We start from the raw sequence: 23,520 nt of genomic DNA, 5'->3' as shown, positions 1-23,520 counted from the left end.
GCGTTTACGTTGACGTTCGTATTGTTTAGATGACTTTTACATTGCATATTTTGGCGCCAAATTTGAATTTGCTGAGACGTTTTCTAATCTTGCGCCAAATATCATAGACTGGGAAAATTGATGACTTTTTAAACGGGCTTTTCGCCTAACTGACCGATTGACATTACAATCGATACATAAGACTTAAAACATAAGTACAACGGGAGAACAGAGATGTCGCTCTTTTACCAGTTACATATGAATTTCTCATGAATGAATTACTCGACTGTTACTAACATGTTGAGCTGAATGACACAATTCGAACGGCTGTGTTTGGCTGTGATGTTTCAAAGAAGAAAAAAAAATCACGTCGCCTCGGCTCGATTTTCTGATTCGGCTCACATGTCTGAGCAGAATCTTTTTTCTTTTTAAAATAAAATATATTAAAAGTGAGTTCATTCGCTGTTGTTGTTCGGCAGGCAGATAACTTTACACTTTTTATTTCTAATTTATCTAAATTAAATACGAATTTTTTTCTCTCTGGCTGAATTGTGGTTTTGTAATTGTGCGAGTAATGGAATGCGTGAAAAACCCTAATTAAATTTGTGCAAAATTTGACACGTTACTTAACGAGTGTGTATGTAGACTATTTTTTTTGTCGGAATGTTTCACATACCTTTGATGGAAACGTTTTTCGATCCAACTATACATGCTCACAAGTGCATGTTTTTCTCACAGCATAAAGCATGCCCAAATAGGAAAATACCGATAAAAGTTGCAATGAAGTCTATTTGAAACGATTAGATGTTTGGGATGAGCATATTGAGTTTATAGGACCATTATTTTACCGAATTTACTGGAATTTACCAACATTTACAGAAAATTTACTGGCATTTAACTTGTATTATACAAGTTGTAAACATTCAGTGAAATTTTCGTTAAATTTTCATTAAATTTTCGTTAAATTTTCGTTAATTTTTTTGTAAATTTTTTGTAAATTTTCGGTAAATTTTCATTAAATTTTCGTTAAATTTGTGGTAAATTTTCGTTAATTTTTTTGTAAACTTTCGGCAAATTTTCAGTAAATTTTCGTTAAATTTTCGTTAAATTGTCGCTAAATTGTCGTTAAATTTTCTGTAAATTTTCGGTAAATTTTCGTTAAATTTTCATTAAATTTTAAGTTTTTCGTTAAATTTTCGTTAATTTTTTTGTAAATTTTTTGTAAATCTTCAGTAAATTTTCACTAAATTTTCGTTAAATTTGTGGTAAATTTTCGTTATTTTTTTTTTGTAAATTTTCGGCAAATTTTCAGTAAATTTTCGTTAAATTTTCGTTAAATTGTCGTTAAATTTTTTGTAAATTTTCGGTAAATTTTCGTTAAATTTTCATTAAATTTTCAGTAAATTTTCGTTAATTTTTTTGTAAATTTTTTGTAAATTTTCGGTAAATTTTCATTAAATTTTCGTTAAATTTTCGTTAAATTGTCGTTAAATTTTCATTAAATTTTCGGTAAATTTTCGTTAAATTTTCATTAAATTTTCAGTAAATTTTCGTTAAATTTTCGTTAATTTTTTTTTTGTAAATTTTCGGCAAATTTTGAGTAAATTTTCGTTAAATTTTCGTTAAGTTGGCGTTAAATTGTCGTTAAATTTTCATTAAATTTTCAGTAAATTTTTGTTAAATTCTCAGCATGTGGACTTTTAGTGAAATTTTAGATAATAGTTCAATAATGTGCTGACACTTTGACATTATTATCACGTCTCACACTCTGATCTATCTAAAAAATACTTCAGTCGAAATGTAGCTTAGGTTAAGCGCAATGAACAACGCTAGAAATCAATTTACCAGAAATTTATTAACACAATGGCTACTCATTGTAACAAATCTGATCTTTTGCAATTTTATTTTTGAATCGGAAATTAAATTAATTTTTGATCACACAACGACACACCTTGACAGATAGACTCTTGATCGAAATGATCTTTTAGTCGACTCTACCCGGGTTTTGTTTTGTTTTGTAAAATGAATTGTTTCAGTTTGTACCGGATGTCTTCATTTATTGCAATAAATTTAGACGAATTTCACAATTCGCTTCGAATGTCTGATGACGGTTTTGTATTCGACACCACTAAAATACGAAAAGATTTATTTGCGGGAGTCGCGGAGTAATTAAATATTTATTTTAAAAAAAATCGCCAGAAACTTACGTCATATATTGTAATCAATTCTTCATCTTCTCCAATGGAAAACGCTAAAATAATTCCAATTACAATACAGATTTATGAAAAACCCTTGGAAAAACCTGGTCGTTTTTTGGAGTATTTTTAATCTTTACAGAATCATCCAAATTGTAACTTTACGTACGCTATAATCATCAATCAAAAACGTCTTTGTCATAGATTGATGATTCATCGAAGCTTTAGTTCCCACCGTCCGTACAAAAGCGATTCAAAACAAGTAAGAAAGTAGGATCGCTGTAACAGAGTCGAACTGCAAAGAAGCAGAAATATGAACTATTGTGTGTTTTAACACGTAACTAACGTGCTTTTGAATAAATCAATCGTAGAACACTTCGATGTAACGGGCGACAATTCATTCCTATATATGCAACTTTTGCGATGTTAGTAATACCATTATGTACATGTACACATCTAGCGAATTGTTAGCGAAATGAAATTTTCAATTTTTTATTACTTGTCAAGCTTATTACTTGGAAGCTTTCGCAGACTGCGAAGTGCAGCTCCCTTTCTTTTTCTCAATTAAAAGCTCCAGGCCTGATCTAAACAAACATATATGAGTATCATATCTCTTTGCGATTGACCGGTGATGGTATAAACATAATAAATATTCAAATCACTGTCTTTTATACAAACTCAATGATTTATTAATGATGATGGATGGATTAACCAGCTCCGCACAGATAATTATTTAACCATTTTTTCGACTGAAAATTAATTATTCATTATCGCATTTACGGTACAGTTATTATGTCGAACAACATGTTATTTTCTTGTTTGTCATCAACGGTGTTGAAAAATGACAAAAGTTTTTTTTTTGGTGTCTCCTGAAAGATGATGTAGCTGAGGTGTTTTTATTGTTGACGTCATTCCGATTCAACGTTGGGTGATACATAATAGATCATTGTCAATGTCGTTTGATACGTCAAATTAGTTGTCAATTTCGTTCAGCTGCTAACTTCAATGTTTGAGAAATTTATTTGAAATTTAAATTTTTTTGAGGTTAGGTGGATGAATTTGACAACTGATTTGAGAGATTTGAGAGAAGAAACCGTTAGTCGGCAATGATTATTATTAAGAGTATTGCACCATATGTACCAGACAAAAAACGCCGACAAAGAAGAATTGAAAATCTTACCTGCTGCAGGTAACTTTATCTATATTTCTGAAAGCAGCGACAAAGGTTGATTAGAGTTTTGGTAGGCTTCTTCAATTGAGAAGCAGGAACCCAGGTTAAAGATCATTTGTTTCCTACATCCTGACTACTTCTTTCAAGGAAGTTTTCCTTTCCCTGTTTTCGATTAGAACTCGTTGAGTCACTTGTCATCTAATGATGCTAGATCCTCATCTTGGAATTCATAAATAATACCCGAGAACCCGAGGTTACGAAACCTGAGATAGATGTCACGTGGAAAGTCCCTAAGGAAGGAGCCAGACCACAAGAACATATATAGGTGTCGATGGACCGATCTATTCTGTGGTGATGAGCTTACAGTGGTTTGTGATCGCACCGACTACTCGTCCTATTTCCGATTTCGTAAGTTTAAGGAGCTAATTAATCCAGTATTTCGACACAACTGATCGGAACAGTTTAGTATGAATTTGGCCTCTTTGGTAGGCCATAGTTGTTGATGTTCTTGTTGCAGCCATAACCACCATAACTTTCCCACCTTTGAGACTCCAAGCACCAAAGGGCCAAGCAGTCGTCGTTCATTTGATGTTTTCGGAAAGACGTATTCACATTGATCGATGGCAAAGCTCATCGTTATCTTTCGAGGTCGTGCGGATGATAAGCACTGGATTTAAATCGTCTTGCTTCGAGATGCAGAATAGACAGATGGACGCACACTAATCACCTTGAATGCCTTACGCAATAAAACCACAATATCCATCAATGATTGTACTTCAGCTGAAGTCCAAATCATCTTTTCTCATATTGCGACATCCCTAAATTCAGTTCCAATCGAATTGAAACCGAAACAAAAAACATAATTAATCGAGACGAATTACGAATATATAAGCATGGGAATGTACTTGACAGAGTTATAAGTTCAGCATGTTGAGTGTGCATGCATTTTGCCTATTATAGACGAAGCAGAATGATAAAATGCCGTACATCGCATACAAATAAGTACAAAACAGAAAAAAGCTATTTTCTGTTCTGCAACGAAACAAAACCGATAAATGCTTACAAACTGACAATATACGTAAATTGGCCTGGCATTAAGATTTGAACCGTGAATGTTTTGTGAATTATGCTGCAGTTATAAGGTTTGATTGTAATGATATGGTTATAATCGATGGATGGAACGTAACTTTATATAATTTTACATTCAGAATCGACATGGTTTCGAAATATCCTGGAAAAAAGTTCTTGACCAGTCGTTTGTTCACGAGTGTAAACGTCTCCGTATATTCGTGAGCTAATATAAGACAAAATTAGCCAAGAGAACCGCCTTTGAGGACGGTAACCGAACGTATTTACACGGTCAATATTGTGAGGAACGGTTCTGGGTGATAATATTGTCCATGACGACATAATATCGAACAGAGAACAAAAATATCGTTTTTTGAACGATAATGTCGTTCCAGACGATATTGACAGTGTAGAAATGTCAACTCTCCATGAGGCCGTTCCCAACTCATTTTTCCAACTTTTGCTATAATTCCGGCGTTTTGATAATAGTGCATTACCATGCTCTGTAGATTTTACGAGAGAAGTACGTATACGAGTGCTTGCGCGAGTATTACTTTCAGTCGAGTATTAACTGTTGAAGTAAAGTTCTCTGTTCATTCGGTTTGAATGAGTAGTTGAATAAAGACCACATTTTGTAAAACGACGAGGAGTAAATTGGATCCTTTAACAGGTTATGGGCCCAGATCTGGAATAAGGCAGTGGATAGAGGTGTGCGCCGATCTTAAAATAATCGGCGGCGGTGCGCCGACTGGTAAGGGATCGGCGGTGGCGCGCCGAGAGAAATTTATAGTCGGCGGCGGTGCGCCGATCGGCGCGCCGATAAATTTACAAAAAATCTAAATTTTCGAAAATAATGCAAAAACATTTGAAAAAGCGTGCGCAATCCTTTTTACGAACACTGAATTCTTACAATCTTGCGATCTGAAGTATCAACAACTTATACAAGGGGAATCAACCGAGACATATCTCACCTTTTATATTTTGAATGTACAATCACTGACCTTTTATTTTAAAAACATCTGATTTAATGAATCCACGAATGATTAGTGAGTTTGCGTAAATGACATATAAGCGAGAAGGCTGCAAAGTGCAACCAGTAAAAAACGATCTTTTCAAAAACAAGTATTTACATTTACAATAAATAAAAATCATCAACTCTGTTACGCCCCAAAGTCCCCAAAATGCAACTAGCGTTTCTCCGTTGAATTGCAATAGAAATCTTTTGTATTTGGTAATCCATGGAGCGTTGTTCGCCAGAAGCTTGTCTCATTAATGAACAAAATTTCTTAATTAATGTACTTGTTTCGGGACCCATGCAACCTAGTGATTCATGAGCAATAGGTGTAAATAAAAATTTTTCTTTTAAACGTATGTAATGATTATGCTTGAATCTTTCAGCATTATCTGCAATTGATCCAGATTTTTTGGATGATTGATTTATCTAATTTATCTAATGGTTACATCGCACAAAATCCCAACGTCCGGTCTTTTACCGTCATCTCTAGAAATTCCCGGAGGTTGTAACAGATTGAGCATGAGAAAAGATTTTATTAACTTCATCATGTCCTGGAATCCATCGTCCGCTTTTTTGCAAGATAAACCGTGTAAGCCATCCTTCATAACCTATAAGCTATAAGTCAACTTACAAGTTGGAAATTTTAAGTCACATCATCATACTAGATGTTCTGCAGGTTTGTTATTTCCAACTTATAATTTATATGTCATTTACGCAAACTCACTACTATTATCTTTCGATTTATGCAATAACCGTTCCCGTTGTCTTTAGTCCATCTTCTATGTAGGAGTGAGTTCGTAGTAGAAGGTTTTCGCAAATAAGAGATTTAGATAAACTTAAATTTATAAGTAATAAGTGTATTAGCTGAGCAGCATAAAGAAACCTGACTTATAAATTAAGAGAGATAAACATTTGCTCAAACCTTGTACTCAAGCACACACTTTGGTATAGATATTTCAATTTAACTTTATATTACCGCCCATTAAAATGGTTGAAAGCAGTACACGTACAAAATTTCGGCGCGACAAAAATACAATCGGCGGCGGCGGCGGCGTGAGCTATTATTTTTCGGCGGCGGCGCGCCGAAAATTTAGCAAAAAATCGGCGGCGCGCCGGCGTAAAATCGGCGGTGCACACCTCTAGCAGTGGACAATGCATAAGATTGAATATTTGTTTATTGAGTGAATTTAATTACTATGAATGTATGTGGAATGTATGGAATGATTTGTGTAGCACAAATAATTGGAAAACGAAAATTGACGACAATGAAAAGAAGAAAAAGAAGAGGATTTTTGCACCGCGAATTCTAACCCAGAGTTAAGATGACCAAGCTGACAATTGAATTAAGCGTCGCTATTGTCTTATCAACATTTATCACTTTTGGGCAAAAAATATTTTAATAAACTCGAAAATGACACACAAGTTTCAAGTTTCATTCTAAATCTTAGTGCGTTCTGTATCATAAACAGGATATTACATCGAAGCAATTTAACTTAAGACAACAGTCATGACTCGATTAAGCCATTTTTTTTAGTGGCATAACAAACAATACCATTAAAATGCCAAGGTCGATTAACAATTAAATTAATACAAAAGCTAAATCCCTATTTGTCGCCACAAAACTATTCTATCTTGCTGATGATGATTTCTCGTTTCAATTAAATTTGTTTTTTCTTCGTTCGAATGTATTCACAATTGTATCAATTTTACGTATGGGTGCGTTGGATCATAATACGTATTCAGTTCAGAAGCAACTTTTAATAAAAAAATTGAAAAAAAAAAATATTTCCTGGTGGGTTAGTCAGTCACAACTAAGGAACGTTTCTTAATTTTCTCAATGTTAAGATCAAACAAGTTAACCAGGCGAAGTGAGCTAAATCTTTCAAAGTATGACTCAACATAGAGCTATCGAGAGCCCCCATGCATGTAATTCTGTAACAGGGTCACAAAGTTTGCTTGAAACCTTTTGATTTGATTTGTTCGTTTACCCCACTCACAGCCTTTTTACCGGCAAATAACAAGTGTATCACCGACGGCCTAACGTGACTTCTGAACCACGCCTCAAAGTATGCAAATATTATTTGAGGAAAGTTAGGCGCTAATTGATATTGACGTATAATTGACATGTGCGCAAAAAATAATCGTAATTGTGGACTACGTTATACGAGCCATACAGTGTACGTGTATACATCGTTGCAACTATACCATACACACTGCAACTACCCAAAATATGCAAGGTTCTGAAAGAACAGGTTAAGACAACACTGAGTTGATTACGAAGGTAACACACAAATTGCGTCAATGGCTACGAAGTTTGTATGAAAAAGGCAACTTAACAAAAATAAAATTCCGAATTTTTCTAAAAAACATTTTCTTCAAGTTGATTTCACACACTATCTGTACTCAGCTGAGTGTGTTTATCAATTCCGGTGTCACCCGTCTTAGGGGCTGTCTTAACCTGTTCTTTCAGAACCTTGAAAATATGTAGCTTGAGTGAACCCGGATCATTTTGGTGGAAGGATAGTACGTAACCACTGAGCCATCCAAAATTGTTACAGGGTAAGACAAAAAAGGTTTTTTGTGGACGTTTTGCATTTTTGTGCATGGTCTGAATGTGTAAAACGATCAGTACGATTGTAACGGTCGTCTTTTTCCCTTGATCCTCTTTTTTACTTTGATCATTATAAATCTCGTCCATCTAGTCGACACAGAAACATTTACCTCAAACCGAACTGGATGCTCTTGAAACTCAGACATTTTACCGCTCTTTGTGTTTGCTGATTACATTCTACGATGGAACCGTACACTCTTTTTATATGGAAGACGAGAGGTACCTTCATTTGATTGAATGTACGCTAAAGCAATTGAACAGTGTGGCTGCTTTTAACATAATTTAAAATCGTGTTAAATGTGATGTCTGACGGAGAGTAATTAAGTAAACAAAATCGAATTTCGAACCATGTAAATCAACCACAACGACGAGACGGTTCGGTTGCAAACAAGCACACACCGTTTTATTGTTAACCTTCTTCTGCTTTAGATTGTAATATAGAAAATGAGAGACGATACCCGATGATGATGTAGCTTACGCCATCGCCACACATTTTAAATGTAATTTATATATTGCACCAGAGACACTCTTTGCACCAGTTAAAGGCAAACAACAATCTACAATACAATTTTGTTGTATTGTGTGCACAGATTGCTCTCTGCAGCATTATCACAAACTGTGATCCAAATAAACAATTGTCGAATGACGTGCAACGGAAAAGTCTACAATGGTCATGAGATTCAGGAAGCGAACTGAGAGTGTATTACACGCAACCTTACAGTTGAGACAAGACGAGTTATTGTCTTATTTCGTTAATTAGCTGTGTGGTGATGCATTTTTCATGTTTCAGTTCGTTTCTCGTTTTAACTGTGAACCATTTGCATCTCGTTTTTATTGGCGCGGCGGTTCGAAAAGCATGAAAAGGATAAAAATCATCCAATTATTCTTAAATATTTAATTCTTAAAAATAATTAAAAGATTAAAAAAAAATTATTCTTTTTCGTCTATCTTCACATTTTATTGTCCAAGACTGAAATTCAAATTTTAAATTTAAATTAATTTAATTTTTCTGAACTTTACGAAGATTGTTTTTTAGTAACTCAGCACGATTCAACCTTGAATATGCATTATATATCGCGCATTGAAACAATTATATTCCCAATTCTAATTACATCATTACAATAATCTGAATCATTGCACCGAAATGAAACTGGAAAAAACGAACCGGCAAAAATTCTGTATATCGTGTCCATCATCTTTATAGTCCAGGCTCTAATGTTAGCTGCACGTTTGCTTATTGCTTCAAAAATTATTCCGTTCGCGAAAAACGTGCTGTTGGCTCAGCGCTTATTATTCGGAATTTCAATTCTTAGAAATATTTCCAAAACGTTCCTTAATTTGAGAATTTTTAGAATTTTCAGTAAAATTCAGTGAAAAACATAGCTAACGCCGACCCGTACGAAACACCTATTCGTGTCAAAAGCCTTTAAAATCACTTACATTATCCACTCTTTGCCTTGTTATCATATATAAAAAAATTGCCGGAGGCAATATAGACAGCCCCGTACGAAGACAAATTTCATAAATTCCTATTTAAACAGCTATATACCGCTATATTTAACTATATTTCACTATAAATAAACATTTCACAGATAAATATATGCTATTATATAGCTCTATATGCCTGTATATAGCTCAATATAGCTGTATATAGGTATATATAGATGTCCGTATATGGAATCCCTGAAACCCCTCACACTTAACACATTATTTCCATGTTAACAGAAACTCTCTAAGCATCATTTTTCCCACTTTATATCACTTTTAATAAAATCCAATATGGCCGCCGGCAGCCATTTTGTTAGGAAATAGTACCGACGCTTTACATTCGTTAATACCTTTCAAACAAAAAAAAATTCATGAAATTCGGTCAAAATTTACTCGAGATATTGTCAAAATACACCACGTTCACTGTACTTCCGAGTAGCCAGATAAGAGCTCACTTCAAGAGACCTAGCTCACGCTCCGGAGAACATAATTTCATAAACTTTTTTTTCCCTGGTTGGTACGGTCAATACCTATCTAATAAAGCTAAAACAGTCGAAATATGTTCAAATGTGGCCGACCTACAAGCAAAAACTGCTTGCCGCCCTGTGCCTGTTCCACACCAAGGGGTCCAACTCACGAGTTGGTCATCCGATTTCCATAAACTTTTTTTTTGTCGATCGGTATTGTAAATACCTTTTATTTGACGTATCACTTACAAGTTTAACGTTTAAATGTCCGGAGATATCTTCGAAAAACCGTAAAGCACTTATTGGGCCACAGCTCGGGAGGGGTCGATCCAAAATCACTCATCTTCGAACTTAGCCTTTCTTTTGACATTACCAAACGGGAAAAAAAAGAATTTTCAAAATCGGATGCGTTTTACTCAAGTTATCGTGCAGACAGACAGACGGACAGACAGACGGACAGACAGACGGACAGACAGACAGACGGACAGACGGACATTTTTTTTTTCGCGGATTTGGCATCTCTAGACAACCACAATAGGTTTCCCCTTACTCAGGGAGTCCAATTCGACGTGTTACAAACGTATGCGTAAACCTATAAGACCCCAGTACTTCGTACGGGTCTAAACAGCTGATGCAACGCACTTCCAGCAAAAGTGATAATGGTCGACAGCTGCCAAATAGAGTGAAAGAGTCTTTTGAAAGCCTACTAAAATCGGACGTATTTTCCAGTGGACTTTTTGATATGTGCCTAGAAAGGTATTCTATCCAAAGAGTCAAAACCACTTTCAAAAAAATTCTTCGAAGCTTGTGAAAGGAGATCAAAAACCGAAAACTTGCACTTTTCTTACAAAAATCTCTCCAGTTACACGAACCGTACAGGGCCGCGTGGGTTGTCATTAGAAAGGTAATTTTTATGTACTTTCGCGTCTCAAGGGGGTTTGGATGCGATGAAATATGGGCACTTAAACATTTCAACATCTTTTTCATGATATATGCATCCAAACAACACCCTATTTGGCCCAAAAGCACATAAAATAAGCGTTCAAATGATACCCCACACGACCATGTACGTTTTGTGTACCTCGAGAAATTTCTGAAAGAAGAGTGTAAGTCTTCGGTTGAAAACTTTAACTGCACATATTTCAGTGTGGATGAATTTTAAAACCAATAAGTCCCTAGTCGGCTCAATAGTACATGTGATAACCTTTCTAATGACACCCCACACGACCCTCTATCGCTCGTGTAACTGGAGGAATTTTTGTAAGAAAGGTGCAAGTTTTTAGTTTTTGATGACCTCTCCCCAGCCACACAGGCTTTGAAGGATTTTTTTGAAAATTGTTTTGGCTCTTTGGGTAGAATAACTTTCTAGACACATTGGATACAGTTTTGTGTCACCGAGAATTGAAATACGACTCTTTTCAGCACTCATTTTAGTGTTGTAAAGTGACTTATTTCAGCACCCGTTTGATGGGATATTTCAACACTCAAAACAGTGTTGTTATGGAATTTGTATGAGTTATTACAGCATTCGTTTTAGAAAATGCAAAGCAATGTGATCGATCAAATTTGAAGAGTGATTGTTTACCATGAAATAGTACATTACTATACCAGTGAAGTAATTTGATGAATTTGATGAATTCGAGGGCTGAAGCCCTCGGATACTTTTACTCATCTTTGATACGAGATATCAAATTATTTCACTTGTAAAGTATGGCGTTTCACTTTACGAGCGAGGGAAAGGGTCGTCACTAGTGAGAGAAAGGCCACATTACCTCACTAGTAAAGTAAATTATGTTTTTTTGGGCATTTGTCTATTTTAATTCTTGGTTGGCACAAAGCATGATGTGTTACAAGTATTGTAATGTTGATTTTTTTACAATACTTGTAACACAACATACTATTTTGACACACTGTCAACATTTCAGTACCCTATTTAGAGTACCACTCATGCTTAGAGGTGTGCGCCGAGCGAAAATTTTCGGCGGCGGCTAGTCGAGTGTAGTGGTTCCGGCGGCGGCCAGCCATAACAGGTTTTTATCGGCGGCTCGGCTCAGCCGCAGCGCGCCGATCCATTTTATAGGAAATTTAAATTTTCTTTTTTTTACTGATTACTGATACTGACTACGAGTGAATTATGTACTTTTTCCATTTTCTGTTTTTTTGTAGAACCTGAATATCCTCCCATCAGTTACTTATAAAGACTCACATTCGCATTCGCAAAACGCATTGAGAGTAATTTTTCTGAAAGTCCGTGTGCCGAAATCGGAAGTATTTTATCGCAGTTATATGGATCGATAGATCTTGGTCCCTAGATAAACTTTTCTTACAAAAATTCTCCAGTTACACGAGCGTACAGTGTCATGTGGGGTGTCATTAGAAAGGTAATCACATGTACTATTGAGCCGAATAGAGACTTATTGGGTTTAAATTCATCCACATTGCAATATGTACAGCTGAAGTTTTCAACCGAAAATGACTGAGAACTTACATTGTTCTTACAGAAGTTTCTCGAGGTTTCTAATGACATCCCGCACGACCCTGTACAGCTCGTGTGACTGGAGAAATTTTTGTGAGAAAAGTGCAAGTTTTCGTTTTTTTTTTTTTTTGATGATCTCCCGCTAGCCACACAAACTTCGAAGAATTTTTTTGAAAGTGGTTTTGGTTTCTAGGGTCGAAGTCCTTTCTAGGTACATATGCAAAATTCCACTAGAAAATGCGTACGATTTCGGTACCCTGTTTTTCAAAAGAATCGCTCTGCCTTCCGTAGTCAAAAATTGTTTTTAGAAAGACCATCGCACAGTAGCTCTATAAGTGAGAGCCCTTTCGGAACAAAGTATACTCTATGAATTTCATAGTATGAAACCTCCGATAGGTATACGTAAAAAACAGTCTCTTATTAAGAAAATCAGAAATATCTTGAGAGTGATAGCTAGGGATGGGCGATATTGATATTGATAATCGATAATTATCGATTATCGATAATCGATTATCGATAAATTTTTTTATCGAAAATTATCAAAAATAATATCGATAATCGATAATAATTGATATTTCCATAATTATCAAAATATCGATATCTCGATAATTATCAAAATATCGATATTTTGATAATTATCGAAAAATCGATATTTTGATAGCTACTTTAATATGAATATTTAGATAAATCAATACAAATGCATGCAGTTTTCAGCTGTAAATCTTCCATCTTTCCATTAGGATGATGAAAAATTAGACAGAGATCTCGAAAAGTTGCTTAGAACAGTTTTCAATTTCTTCACAGTAACATAACTTTATGAGTATCAATTATTTTCAGAAATATCAAAATTTGATAATTATCGAAATATCGATATTTTGATAATTATCGATATATCGATATTTTGATAATTATCGATATATCGATATTTTGATAATTATCAAATTATCGATAATTCGATAATTATCGATAATTATCAAATTATCGATAACGATATGATATATCAGTTATCGATAAATTGTTTTGATTGATATTATCGATAATATAAAAGGTCTCCCATCCCTAGTGATAGCTTTTTAAATCATTAAAATCTATTCATCGATTGTGCAGCTGATAATTCTAACATTTAATAAAATTTAAAATTCAAATTTTGCAAGCCGACGAAAAGCATCGGCGGCGGTCGGCGGCTGGCTGAAATTTTTGTATCAGCGGCGGCGTCTCCATTTACTCGGCTCAGCCGCGCCGCCGGCTAAAAACTCGGCGGCGCACACCTCTACTCATGCTTGAAGTGCGTTGGCCGAAGCAAATTTCTGCTAGAATTTTACTGCCTCTGACTGAAAATCTCCTAAAAGATTCCAAATATTTTTTTTTAAATCCTGAAAATATTCCTAAAATTTCTTAAAAAAATCCTAAAATTCTGACCCTGCATTGGCTCTGTGTATTACGTAATAACGTTACTGTCATAATTGTGTGGCGTTAGTTGATCCGATTTTACTCTTTCAGTTGCAATAGCTAAATAGCGATTTTGCTAACCAATTAGTAAATGGGGTTGTTGCAATCGTATGCTAAAAAACCCCATGCAAAAACACCTAGCCGTCAATTTTATCGTTGCATTGTGAATTGTCCCAGACGGTGTTCTCGCTTTTTTTTTAGTTTTCGTCGATTTAACTGGTGGGTATTAGGGTATTAGGGAACGTCAGATTGTTCGAACAGAAACGGAATGTCTAACACAAACGATTTTTTTTGGCAGAGCTGCATTGTCTCGAAGAAAAATTGTTTTTGTTTTCGTTTGTGTTAGGCATTCCGTTTCTGTTCGAACAATCTGACGTTCCCTATTAAAGATTTCTCGAACATTTTTACTCATGTGTCTACATAACTCTGGAAAGGGTTTTTTTTGCGAGTATGAATGTATTCCTTGCCACCGGCTCGAAAGAAAACACTTTCCCTTAATACGTTTATTTATTTACGTAAATAATCGGGTGGGTCGTATTTTGTTTTTATTTTAAAAGATCATCAATCAGCCTGGAGGCAAGGGAAACACTAATTTTTGAATTTTTTTTTGCTGTTTCGGATTTCTTGGTCGATTCTAAGTACAGCCTGGGACCAGACATTAAAAAAAAAAAACAAAACAAAATGAAAATGCGACCCACCCTAGTAAATAACTATTCCACCGAATCATTGATGAACCTAGAAGCCAATTCAATGAATTAATTTTGTTAGGCCTGTCATCTGTGAACGAAATCAGAAATGTTAAATATGACCGATATCTCAGATGCCATAGGAGATATCCAATACGGCGGAGATATTCAAAATGGCCGACACATCTGGAATAACTCACCTAAAAAACATGTCAATTTTCAATTTCAGTTCCACATCTCCCTGGACTATTCACGATTTTATCAATCGAGAAAACAAGTAGACAATGAGTTATGTTACTCTGTTCCACTTATAACTCTTCATTCAACTTATTATTTAGAAAACCTTCTCAAAAGAAAACGGTCCACATTTCGGCTTTTAATTTTATAATGCCAAACGAATTTAATAAACAATAAAAATGTCACTTGCCACCGTACTGGTTTAAGAAGATAAAAAAAAAATTGAAAGAAAAAACAGAAACAAAAATTATGTTGAGATTTGGTTCCCGCGAAATGTTGACGTTCTTTCGTGTAAAATATCAAGGCATCTCCGACTCTCAGCGCTACAATGTAAAATAATCTTTGCGTTGTACATTGTGATGTGATCTTTAAAATCGTTTGCTGGTAAATTGGCTACACGGTTACACGTTGATTGACGGGTCTATTTATTTTAGTTTGGTCTAACAAACCGAATTACAATCGTCTGTGTTGTGAGTCGCATTTGCTTACAGTCAATGAACATGAAATTCCGTCAATGAATTTAGTTGATTGAAGTAAAGACAAACTTTGAATCGAAATGATTTAGCCTTATTTTTGAAATGCCAGTAGAGGGCGGCGCCATTCGCAGTTTTTTTTGACACCAGTCAATACTTTTACAAACTGCTTTGCCATAGGCCAGATTAAAGTTAGTTCCGTCAGCTTGTTTCAACTTGTTTATACGGTTGAAGCTGCTACACACACGCACGTGATAGTGGTAAAACCGTACAAATAGTTTTGATTGTTTGTGTGGATCAGATGAACAAGAATAGACCGGCTGAAGCCTGGTGAGGTCTTTTTTCATTTTTTTTTTCAATTTCTGTTTACTACTAGCTTGGTACTCATTCAAGTACCACTTTGGTATTCAACTACCAAATTTTGGAATTGTAAATAGGCAAGCGAGCCGATTAATTTCATCAGTCGGTGTGCAGCTCTCAAACAGTAAACATATCTACAACATCCGTATTAGTCAACTACCATGTTGGTAGTCAACTACCACTTTGGTAGTCAACTACCTCTTTGGTTGTCAACTACCACTTTGGTAGTCAACTACCACTTTGGTAGTCAACTACCACTTTGGTAGTCAACTACCACTTTGGTAGTCAACTACCACTTTGGTAGTCAACTACCACTTTGGTAGTCAACTACCACTTTGGTAGTCAACTACCACTTTGGTAGCCAACTACCACTTTGGTAGTCAACTACCACTTTGGTAGTCAACTACCACTTTGGTAGCCAACTACCACTTTGGTAGCCAACTACCACTTTGGTAGTCAACTACCACTTTGGTAGTCAACTACCAAATACTCGATTTATAAATTGACCAGCAGGCCGAATAATTTCGTCAGTCGGTGTGCGTCTCTCGAGTAAGAAACATCTTTGCTGCTATATAGTTTGGGGATCCAACTACCAACAACTACCAAACTTTCAAATTGCAATGTCTGCTATGAGCGATCGGTTACCAGATAACAATTAACAATTGATTTGCCTGGTGTTGGTTTGCTCGTAGTAGCATTGTAATTCTAACTTTTATCAATCACATTTGATTTGTGACACTGACGGACGGACGGACAGATGAAGTGCCCACAATAGGTCTTTTTTTCCTATGGAAAAAAGACCTAAAAACAGCTGACGGAAATTCATGCTGAAATTTCACTGCCTCTGACTGTAAGAACTACCGAACAAATTCCAATAAATAGGCCCTGCAAACTTGTAAAAATAAAAAATAAAAACCCACTGCCGACCGATGCCAACCGATGCCGACTCGCTCGACGAAGGAGTAATCCTTACTCCATTGGACCATGATTGTGTATTTGTAGGGTTTGACAGGTTCGGTAAGAATATATCGAATTGAAAAAAAAATGTCTCCGCCTCTGCCACAATACAATGTGAAGTGCATTGCAAGCCAATTGGTATACTCATTCAATATGAAAATTAAAATTGATTCAATGCCGTTACAATTGAAAAAAAATCTGTTTTACAATCGAAAAGAGTTCAAGGTCAAGCACACAACCCAAAAACAAGACAGCAAAGCTTTCTGAAGCTTCATAGAATAATTGAAATTTTCATTTTATCGAACACACAGCGAATGTAGATCTGCTCATTCTGGTCGGTATTTTAATTTTTTTTCCCGCAAATTGTAACAATTGGACGAATGGGAAGATTACAAAAGCTACTGTTGCTCTGTACGTTTTTTTTTGTTGTAACCCGGGTAAAAATTTCGGTCTCATGAGACCACGAAAAAAGTGTTCTCAACGGTCTCATTTCGGTCTAAAAATGGTTGGTAGTCTCAATCCAGTCTCAAATTTATTTATTTTTTGTGATGAAACTTTTGGATGAACAAATTGTCATTTTTGAGATCTACTGAGTCTGAACGAGTAGTCTCTTTTCGAGTATTCTTTGGAGGAATTGTCGAGACTAAGTGAGCAGTCTCACTGTGGATAAGTTTTTAGACCGCGTGAGTCCGAACGAGTAGTCTCTTTTCGAGTATTCTTTGGTGGAATTGTCGAGACTAAGTGAGCAGTCTCATTGTGGATAAGTTTTCAGACCATATGAGATGGAGTGAGTGGTCTCTTTTAAAGAAATTTTTTTCTTCGATTTTTGAGGTTGGTTGAGTGGTCTCATTTAAAGAAAATATTTTCTTCGACTTTTGAGACCGGTTGAGTGGTCTCATTTGCAGAAAATATTTTCTTCGACTTTTGAGGTTGGTTGAGTGGTCTCATTTGACGAAAATATTTTCTTTGTCGTTTGAGGTTGGTTGAGTGGTCTCAATTGAAGAAAATATTTTCTTTGACTTTTGAGACCGGTTGAGTGGTCTCGTTTAAAGAAAATATTTTCTTCGACTTTTGAGACCGGTTGAGTGGTCTCGTTTGAAGAAAATATTTTCTTCGACTTTTGAGACCGGTTGAGTGGTCTCGTTTGAAGAAAATATTTTCTTCGACTTTTGAGACCGGTTGAGTGGTCTCGTTTGAAGAAAATATTTTCTTCGACTTTTGAGACCGGTTGAGTGGTCTCGTTTGAAGAAAATATTTTCTTCGACTTTTGAGACCGGTTGAGTGGTCTCGTTTGAAGAAAATATTTTCTTCGACTTTTGAGACCGGTTGAGTGGTCTCATTTGAAGAAAATATTTTCTTCGACTTTTGAGACCGGTTGAGTGGTCTCAATTGAAGAAAATATTTTCTTCGACTTTTGAGGTTGGTTGAGTGGTCTCAATTGAAGAAAATATTTTCTTTGACTTTTGAGGTTGGTTGAGTGGTCTCAATTGAAGAAAATATTTTCTTTGACTTTTGAGACCGGTTGAGTGGTCTCATTTGAAGAAAATATTTTCTTTGACTTTTGAGACCGGTTGAGTGGTCTCATTTGAAGAAAATATTTTCTTCGACTTTTGAGACCGGTTGAGTGGTCTCAATTGAAGAAAATATTTTCTTCGACTTTTGAGGTTGGTTGAGTGGTCTCAATTGAAGAAAATATTTTCTTTGACTTTTGAGGTTGGTTGAGTGGTCTCAATTGAAGAAAATATTTTCTTTGACTTTTGAGACCGGTTGAGTGGTCTCGTTTGAAGAAAATATTTTCTTCGACTTTTGAGACCGGTTGAGTGGTCTCGTTTGAAGAAAATATTTTCTTCGACTTTTGAGACCGGTTGAGTGGTCTCATTTGAAGAAAATATTTTCTTCGACTTTTGAGACCGGTTGAGTGGTCTCATTCAAAAAAAAAATCGACTTTTGAGACGAACGATTTGTATTATTATCCCATACAATTAAATACATAAAGTAAATGCCCCATGTGAGCTACAAAGAAACTAAGTAATTAAAATTAAATATTTTAAAGGAAGGCGCTATTTAAGCTGAAGTTCTCATATAAACTAAAAACGCTAAACGCGCTACAAAGAAATATTATTAATTATAAATAAACGCTCTACTTGAGCTGAAACTCTTCACATATTTAAATTAACGAAGGAAAAGTCGTTCACGTAAATACCTATCCGGATTCGGCATTGTCTTCGGTGTTGTCGTCGGCCGATTGCATTTTCATAAGTAAAAAGTGGTTGACGTCAACGTCATCGGTGTACATTTCTTCGTCTTGGACAGTTTCATCATTTGAATTTTTCGTGTTTCGTTTCCGCTTCTTCGGAGGGGTGCTGCTTGAATCAGAACGTCGATTAGAATTCCAACGTCTCTTGTTTAAAAGCATTTTAATTTCGGGTGCGGTCTTCACGAAGCCAGTGTGCGTTTGGATATGACCTACCGTGAATGAAGATGTGAAAATTTATCAAAATGGAAAATTTTAACATTTAAGGGTCTTACTGCTTATGAATGCAATCTTAGATGGGTTAAGATTAGCCGAAGAAATGGTTTTCAGTTCTTCTGGGGTAAATAAAAACCCAGCTAGCTCGGTGATGTATTTGTTCATGTCATCTGGCATAATGAATCTACCTAGGAGCATTTCTTGCTCGCTACTTAATGTGTATGCTTGATTGGTAGAACGTACTGGATTTGGTGGAATCTGTAAAAGCAACTAATGTTTATCGAATATATGTGTATGTGAAGAAAAAATTACATTGGTGATGTCACATTTGCAATAAGCGAATCGGTCCTGAAGCACCAAATTCCGTGCCAACAAAGCGTCGGCTTTTCTTTCCAATTTTTCTGCTCGAACTTCCAATTTTTTTATAATTGCATTTTTCCTCTCCACCCGGAGTTTCATTCTCTCGTTGTCATTTGGATGTTTTCGTTCTTCGTAATCTGAATCTGAATCCTGGTCGCTTGATGCACTCCACTCTTCCACGGCCGCTGCCGGTTGAATGTTTTCCTTTGATTTCGATGGTTTCTTCGTGATTGTTGCCGGTGTCGGTGCCGTTTTGTTTGAATTATCACTTAGTTGGGTAACCTCTGCAACAACCTGGTCGCTTGATGCACTCCGCTCTTCCACGGCCGCTGCCGGTTCAATGTTTTCCTTTGATTTCGATGGTTTCTTCGTGATTGTTGCCGGTGTCGGTGCCGTTTTGTTTGAATTATCACTTAGTTGCGTGACAGCGGCTACTGTAACCTCTGCAACAACCTGGTCGCTAGATGCACTCAGCTCTTCCACTCGGGTGACAGCGGCTACTGACGCATCTGAAACATGCTTCTTTGGCTGACGAACAGTCGATTTGCCTTCAGCAGCTGTTTCCTTTGACAATGCCGCAATTATATATGCTGAGTTGGTTGTCTTAGCGATACTCTCATTAACTTTGTCCTGCTTTTTCATCCTCTTTTTCCTGATTAGAATTGTCCGTTCAAATTCCACTTCCGACTTTTCTGTGGACATCTTCTTCGGTGGCATTGACACACGTTTGTCTTTCAACTCACGTTGAGCGGACGAATACGAATCTTTGGAAATTTTGAACTTTCATGACCGGATATTCGTGGATATTTAAATTAACTCACCATATATTCGGTTGGACGTGAACCCCTTATAACATGCAGGAGTACTCGGCGTGAACAATTTGGAGTACAAAGTAACCGTGAAATTCGGTAGTGACTTGCGATCGTTGTGATAGAAGAAAAAGACAGGTTCTGACTCCTTGGTCGTATTTCGGAGTACTTCTGTTACTTCGACAGAGCGTGCAACCCAAGAGAGTGGCACTGGCAGTGTCACCTTTTTATTGTGTGCGAGTTGTATCAGAAGATGTTCCTCCGACTGTGACATGGAATGGTTCATCTGTGTCTCTGTATGGATTTTGGCTTTCTTTTCTTCAAACGAGACCACTCAACCGGTCTCAAAAGTCCAAGAAAATATTTTCTTCAAACGAGACCACTCAACCGGTCTCAAAAGTCCAAGAAAATATTTTCTTCAAACGAGACCACTCAACCGGTCTCAAAAGTCGAAGCAAAATATTTTCTTCAAACGAGACCACTCAACCGGTCTCAAAAGTCGAAGCAAAATATTTTCTTCAAACGAGACCACTCAACTGGTCTCAAAAGTCAAAGAAATTATTTTCTTCAAATGAGACCACTCAACCAACCTCAAAAGTCGAAGAAAATATTTTCTTCAATTGAGACCACTCAACCGGTCTCAAAAGTCAAAGAAAATATTTTCTTCAAACGAGACCACTCAACCGGTCTCAAAAGTCGAAGAAAATATTTTCTTCAAACGAGACCACTCAACCGGTCTCAAAAGTCCAAGAAAATATTTTCTTCAAACGAGACCACTCAACCGGTCTCAAAAGTCGAAGCAAAATATTTTCTTCAAACGAGACCACTCAACCGGTCTCAAAAGTCGAAGCAAAATATTTTCTTCAAACGAGACCGCTCAACCGGTCTCAAAAGTCCAAGAAAATATTTTCTTCAAACGAGACCACTCAACCGGTCTCAAAAGTCGAAGCAAAATATTTTCTTCAAACGAGACCACTCAACCGGTCTCAAAAGTCGAAGCAAAATATTTTCTTCAAACGAGACCACTCAACCGGTCTCAAAAGTCGAAGCAAAATATTTTCTTCAAACGAGACCACTCAACCGGTCTCAAAAGTCAAAGAAATTATTTTCTTCAAACGAGACCACTCAACCGGTCTCAAAAGTCGAAGCAAAATATTTTCTTCAAACGAGACCACTCAACCGGTCTCAAAAGTCAAAGAAAATATTTTCTTCAAACGAGACCACTCAACCGGTCTCAAAAGTCGAAGAAAATATTTTCTTTAAATGAGACCACTCAACCAACCTCAAAAGTTTTAGCAAAGAGACTACTTGTTCATGCTCAAGCGGTCGGGTCTACGAACAGGACAGCAATGAGGCTACTCATCTAGCCTCGGAAATTGTAACAACGGTTCAAAATTAGAACTCCAAATAGATATATCTGATTTAGCAGCACGTGTAACATCGATGGCCGTCCGAGTTGAAAGTTAAGCATCATTCGTCGCGGTTAGTACTTGGATGGGTGACCGGAAAAAACATTACAAAAAGGTAAAAAAAAAATATTACTAATGATTCTACATAATTTCAGTCAATTTGGTCTAGCGAATTATAAGAAAAGTAAAGGGCAGTGGCCATCTATGAACTCAACAGAGAATTACAAATATTCACAAAAAAAAATCTTCCAATAAATAATATCGAACGAAGAAATGTCTCAATGGTCAAAAAGCAATATGAGAAGTCTCAAATGGTCTAGGAAAAACTCAAAAAAGAGAAGTCTCAAACAGTCTAGAAAAAACTCAAAAAAGAGAAGTCTCAAACGGTCTAGAAAAAACTCAAAAATGAGAAGTCTCAAACAGTCCAGAAAAAACTCAAAAAAGAGAAGTCTCAAAAAGTCTAGAAAAAACTCAAAAAAAGTAGTCTCAAACGGTCTAGAAAAAACTCAAAAATGAGAAGTCTCAAACAGTCCAGAAAAAACTCAAAAAAGAGAAGTCTCAAAAAGTCTAGAAAAAACTCAAAAAAGAGAAGTCTCAAACGGTCTTTTTTATCCTCAAAAATGGTTTAAATAAGAGCGTATGTTTCTTCTCATCATAATGAGACCACTCAACCAGTCTCACAACGTCTAACAAATCCAAAATGAGACCACTCATCCAGTCTCACAACGTCTCACAACGTCTCACAAACCCAAAATGAGACCACTCATCCAGTCTCACAACGTCTAACAAATCCAAAATGAGACCACTCATCCAGTCTCACAACGTCTCACAAACCCAAAATGAGACCACTCATCCAGTCTCACAACGTCTAACAAATCCAAAATGAGACCACTCATCCAGTCTCACAACGTCTCACAAACCCAAAATGAGACCACTCATCCAGTCTCACAACGTCTAACAAATCCAAAATGAGACCACTCATCCAGTCTCACAACGTCTCACAAACCCAAAATGAGACCACTCATCCAGTCTCACAACGTCTTACAAATCCAAAATGAGACCACTCATCCAGTCTCACAACGTCTAACAAATCCAAAATGAGACCACTCATCCAGTCTCACAACGTCTAACAAATCCAAAATGAGACCACTCATCCAGTCTCGAACATCCTCCATAAATTTTGGAAATGAGACTACTCATCACTCTCGGATGAATTCCGATGAATTTTTGGATGAATTTTAGGTCTCAAAGGTTCGAAATACGTAGCCTCATCGAGTCTCATCTCCATATAAAAATTTCAGCCTCAAAAAGGTCTCACCGACACCTTTTTTTTTTACCCGGGAATGTACCGCGAGCAAAAAAAAATAATGTTTTTATTGCACACATTAACCATATATAACCGAAAATTTCCGAAAATAATTGCTCGAAATGATGGCCTAATGAAATAATGGTTTTTTTTGCCTCACCATATAGCTCTAAGTAATGATTTTACATGCAAAATGTGCACATGTATTCACGAAATTCATCATAATTTTTTGGATGTTTTGATGATTTACCTTTTATGTTGTGAAAAGCCTTGCCGTTTATTGTTCTCATGGTCAATGGGCAAAATAAATCTTCATCATTTGAGTACGGTTATTATATAAATTAGATGCTCTAGGCTTGCAGTAGGTTCTCTATCTCGTTTATTAGTTTAATTATTGAGAATAAAATTTAGCTCCAAACTATGTGAGTGAATTTTCCGTAATAGAAGAACTAAACGGCATAAATCATCATCTCAGACCATGCTTACAATCGACCAATTAACCCGTTATAGATCATTGTCAATGTCGTTTGATAT

At 36.2% G+C, this 23,520-nt stretch overlaps 2 protein-coding genes across 2 annotated transcripts in view; one reads left to right on the top strand and one right to left on the bottom strand.

The window, feature by feature from the left end:
* Positions 1-23,520, top strand: part of LOC119074360 (mucin-5AC) — a 114,907-nt gene that overhangs the window by 3,580 nt on the left and 87,807 nt on the right. The gene's annotated exons all lie outside the window — the stretch shown is intronic.
* LOC119074364 lies at positions 18,777-20,014 on the bottom strand. Its single transcript, XM_037180467.1, has 3 exons — positions 19,415-20,014; positions 19,162-19,360; positions 18,777-19,098 (listed from the first exon to the last, which is right to left on the bottom strand). Exons 1-3 carry the CDS (start codon positions 19,559-19,561, stop codon positions 18,836-18,838), a joined length of 609 nt encoding a protein of 202 aa, XP_037036362.1. The 5' UTR covers positions 19,562-20,014; the 3' UTR covers positions 18,777-18,835.

Source organism: Bradysia coprophila, unplaced genomic scaffold, assembly GCF_014529535.1.
Source record: "Bradysia coprophila strain Holo2 unplaced genomic scaffold, BU_Bcop_v1 contig_151, whole genome shotgun sequence".
NCBI classification, from domain to species: domain Eukaryota; kingdom Metazoa; phylum Arthropoda; class Insecta; order Diptera; family Sciaridae; genus Bradysia; species Bradysia coprophila.
This window is presented reverse-complemented; position numbering and strand designations above follow the sequence as displayed.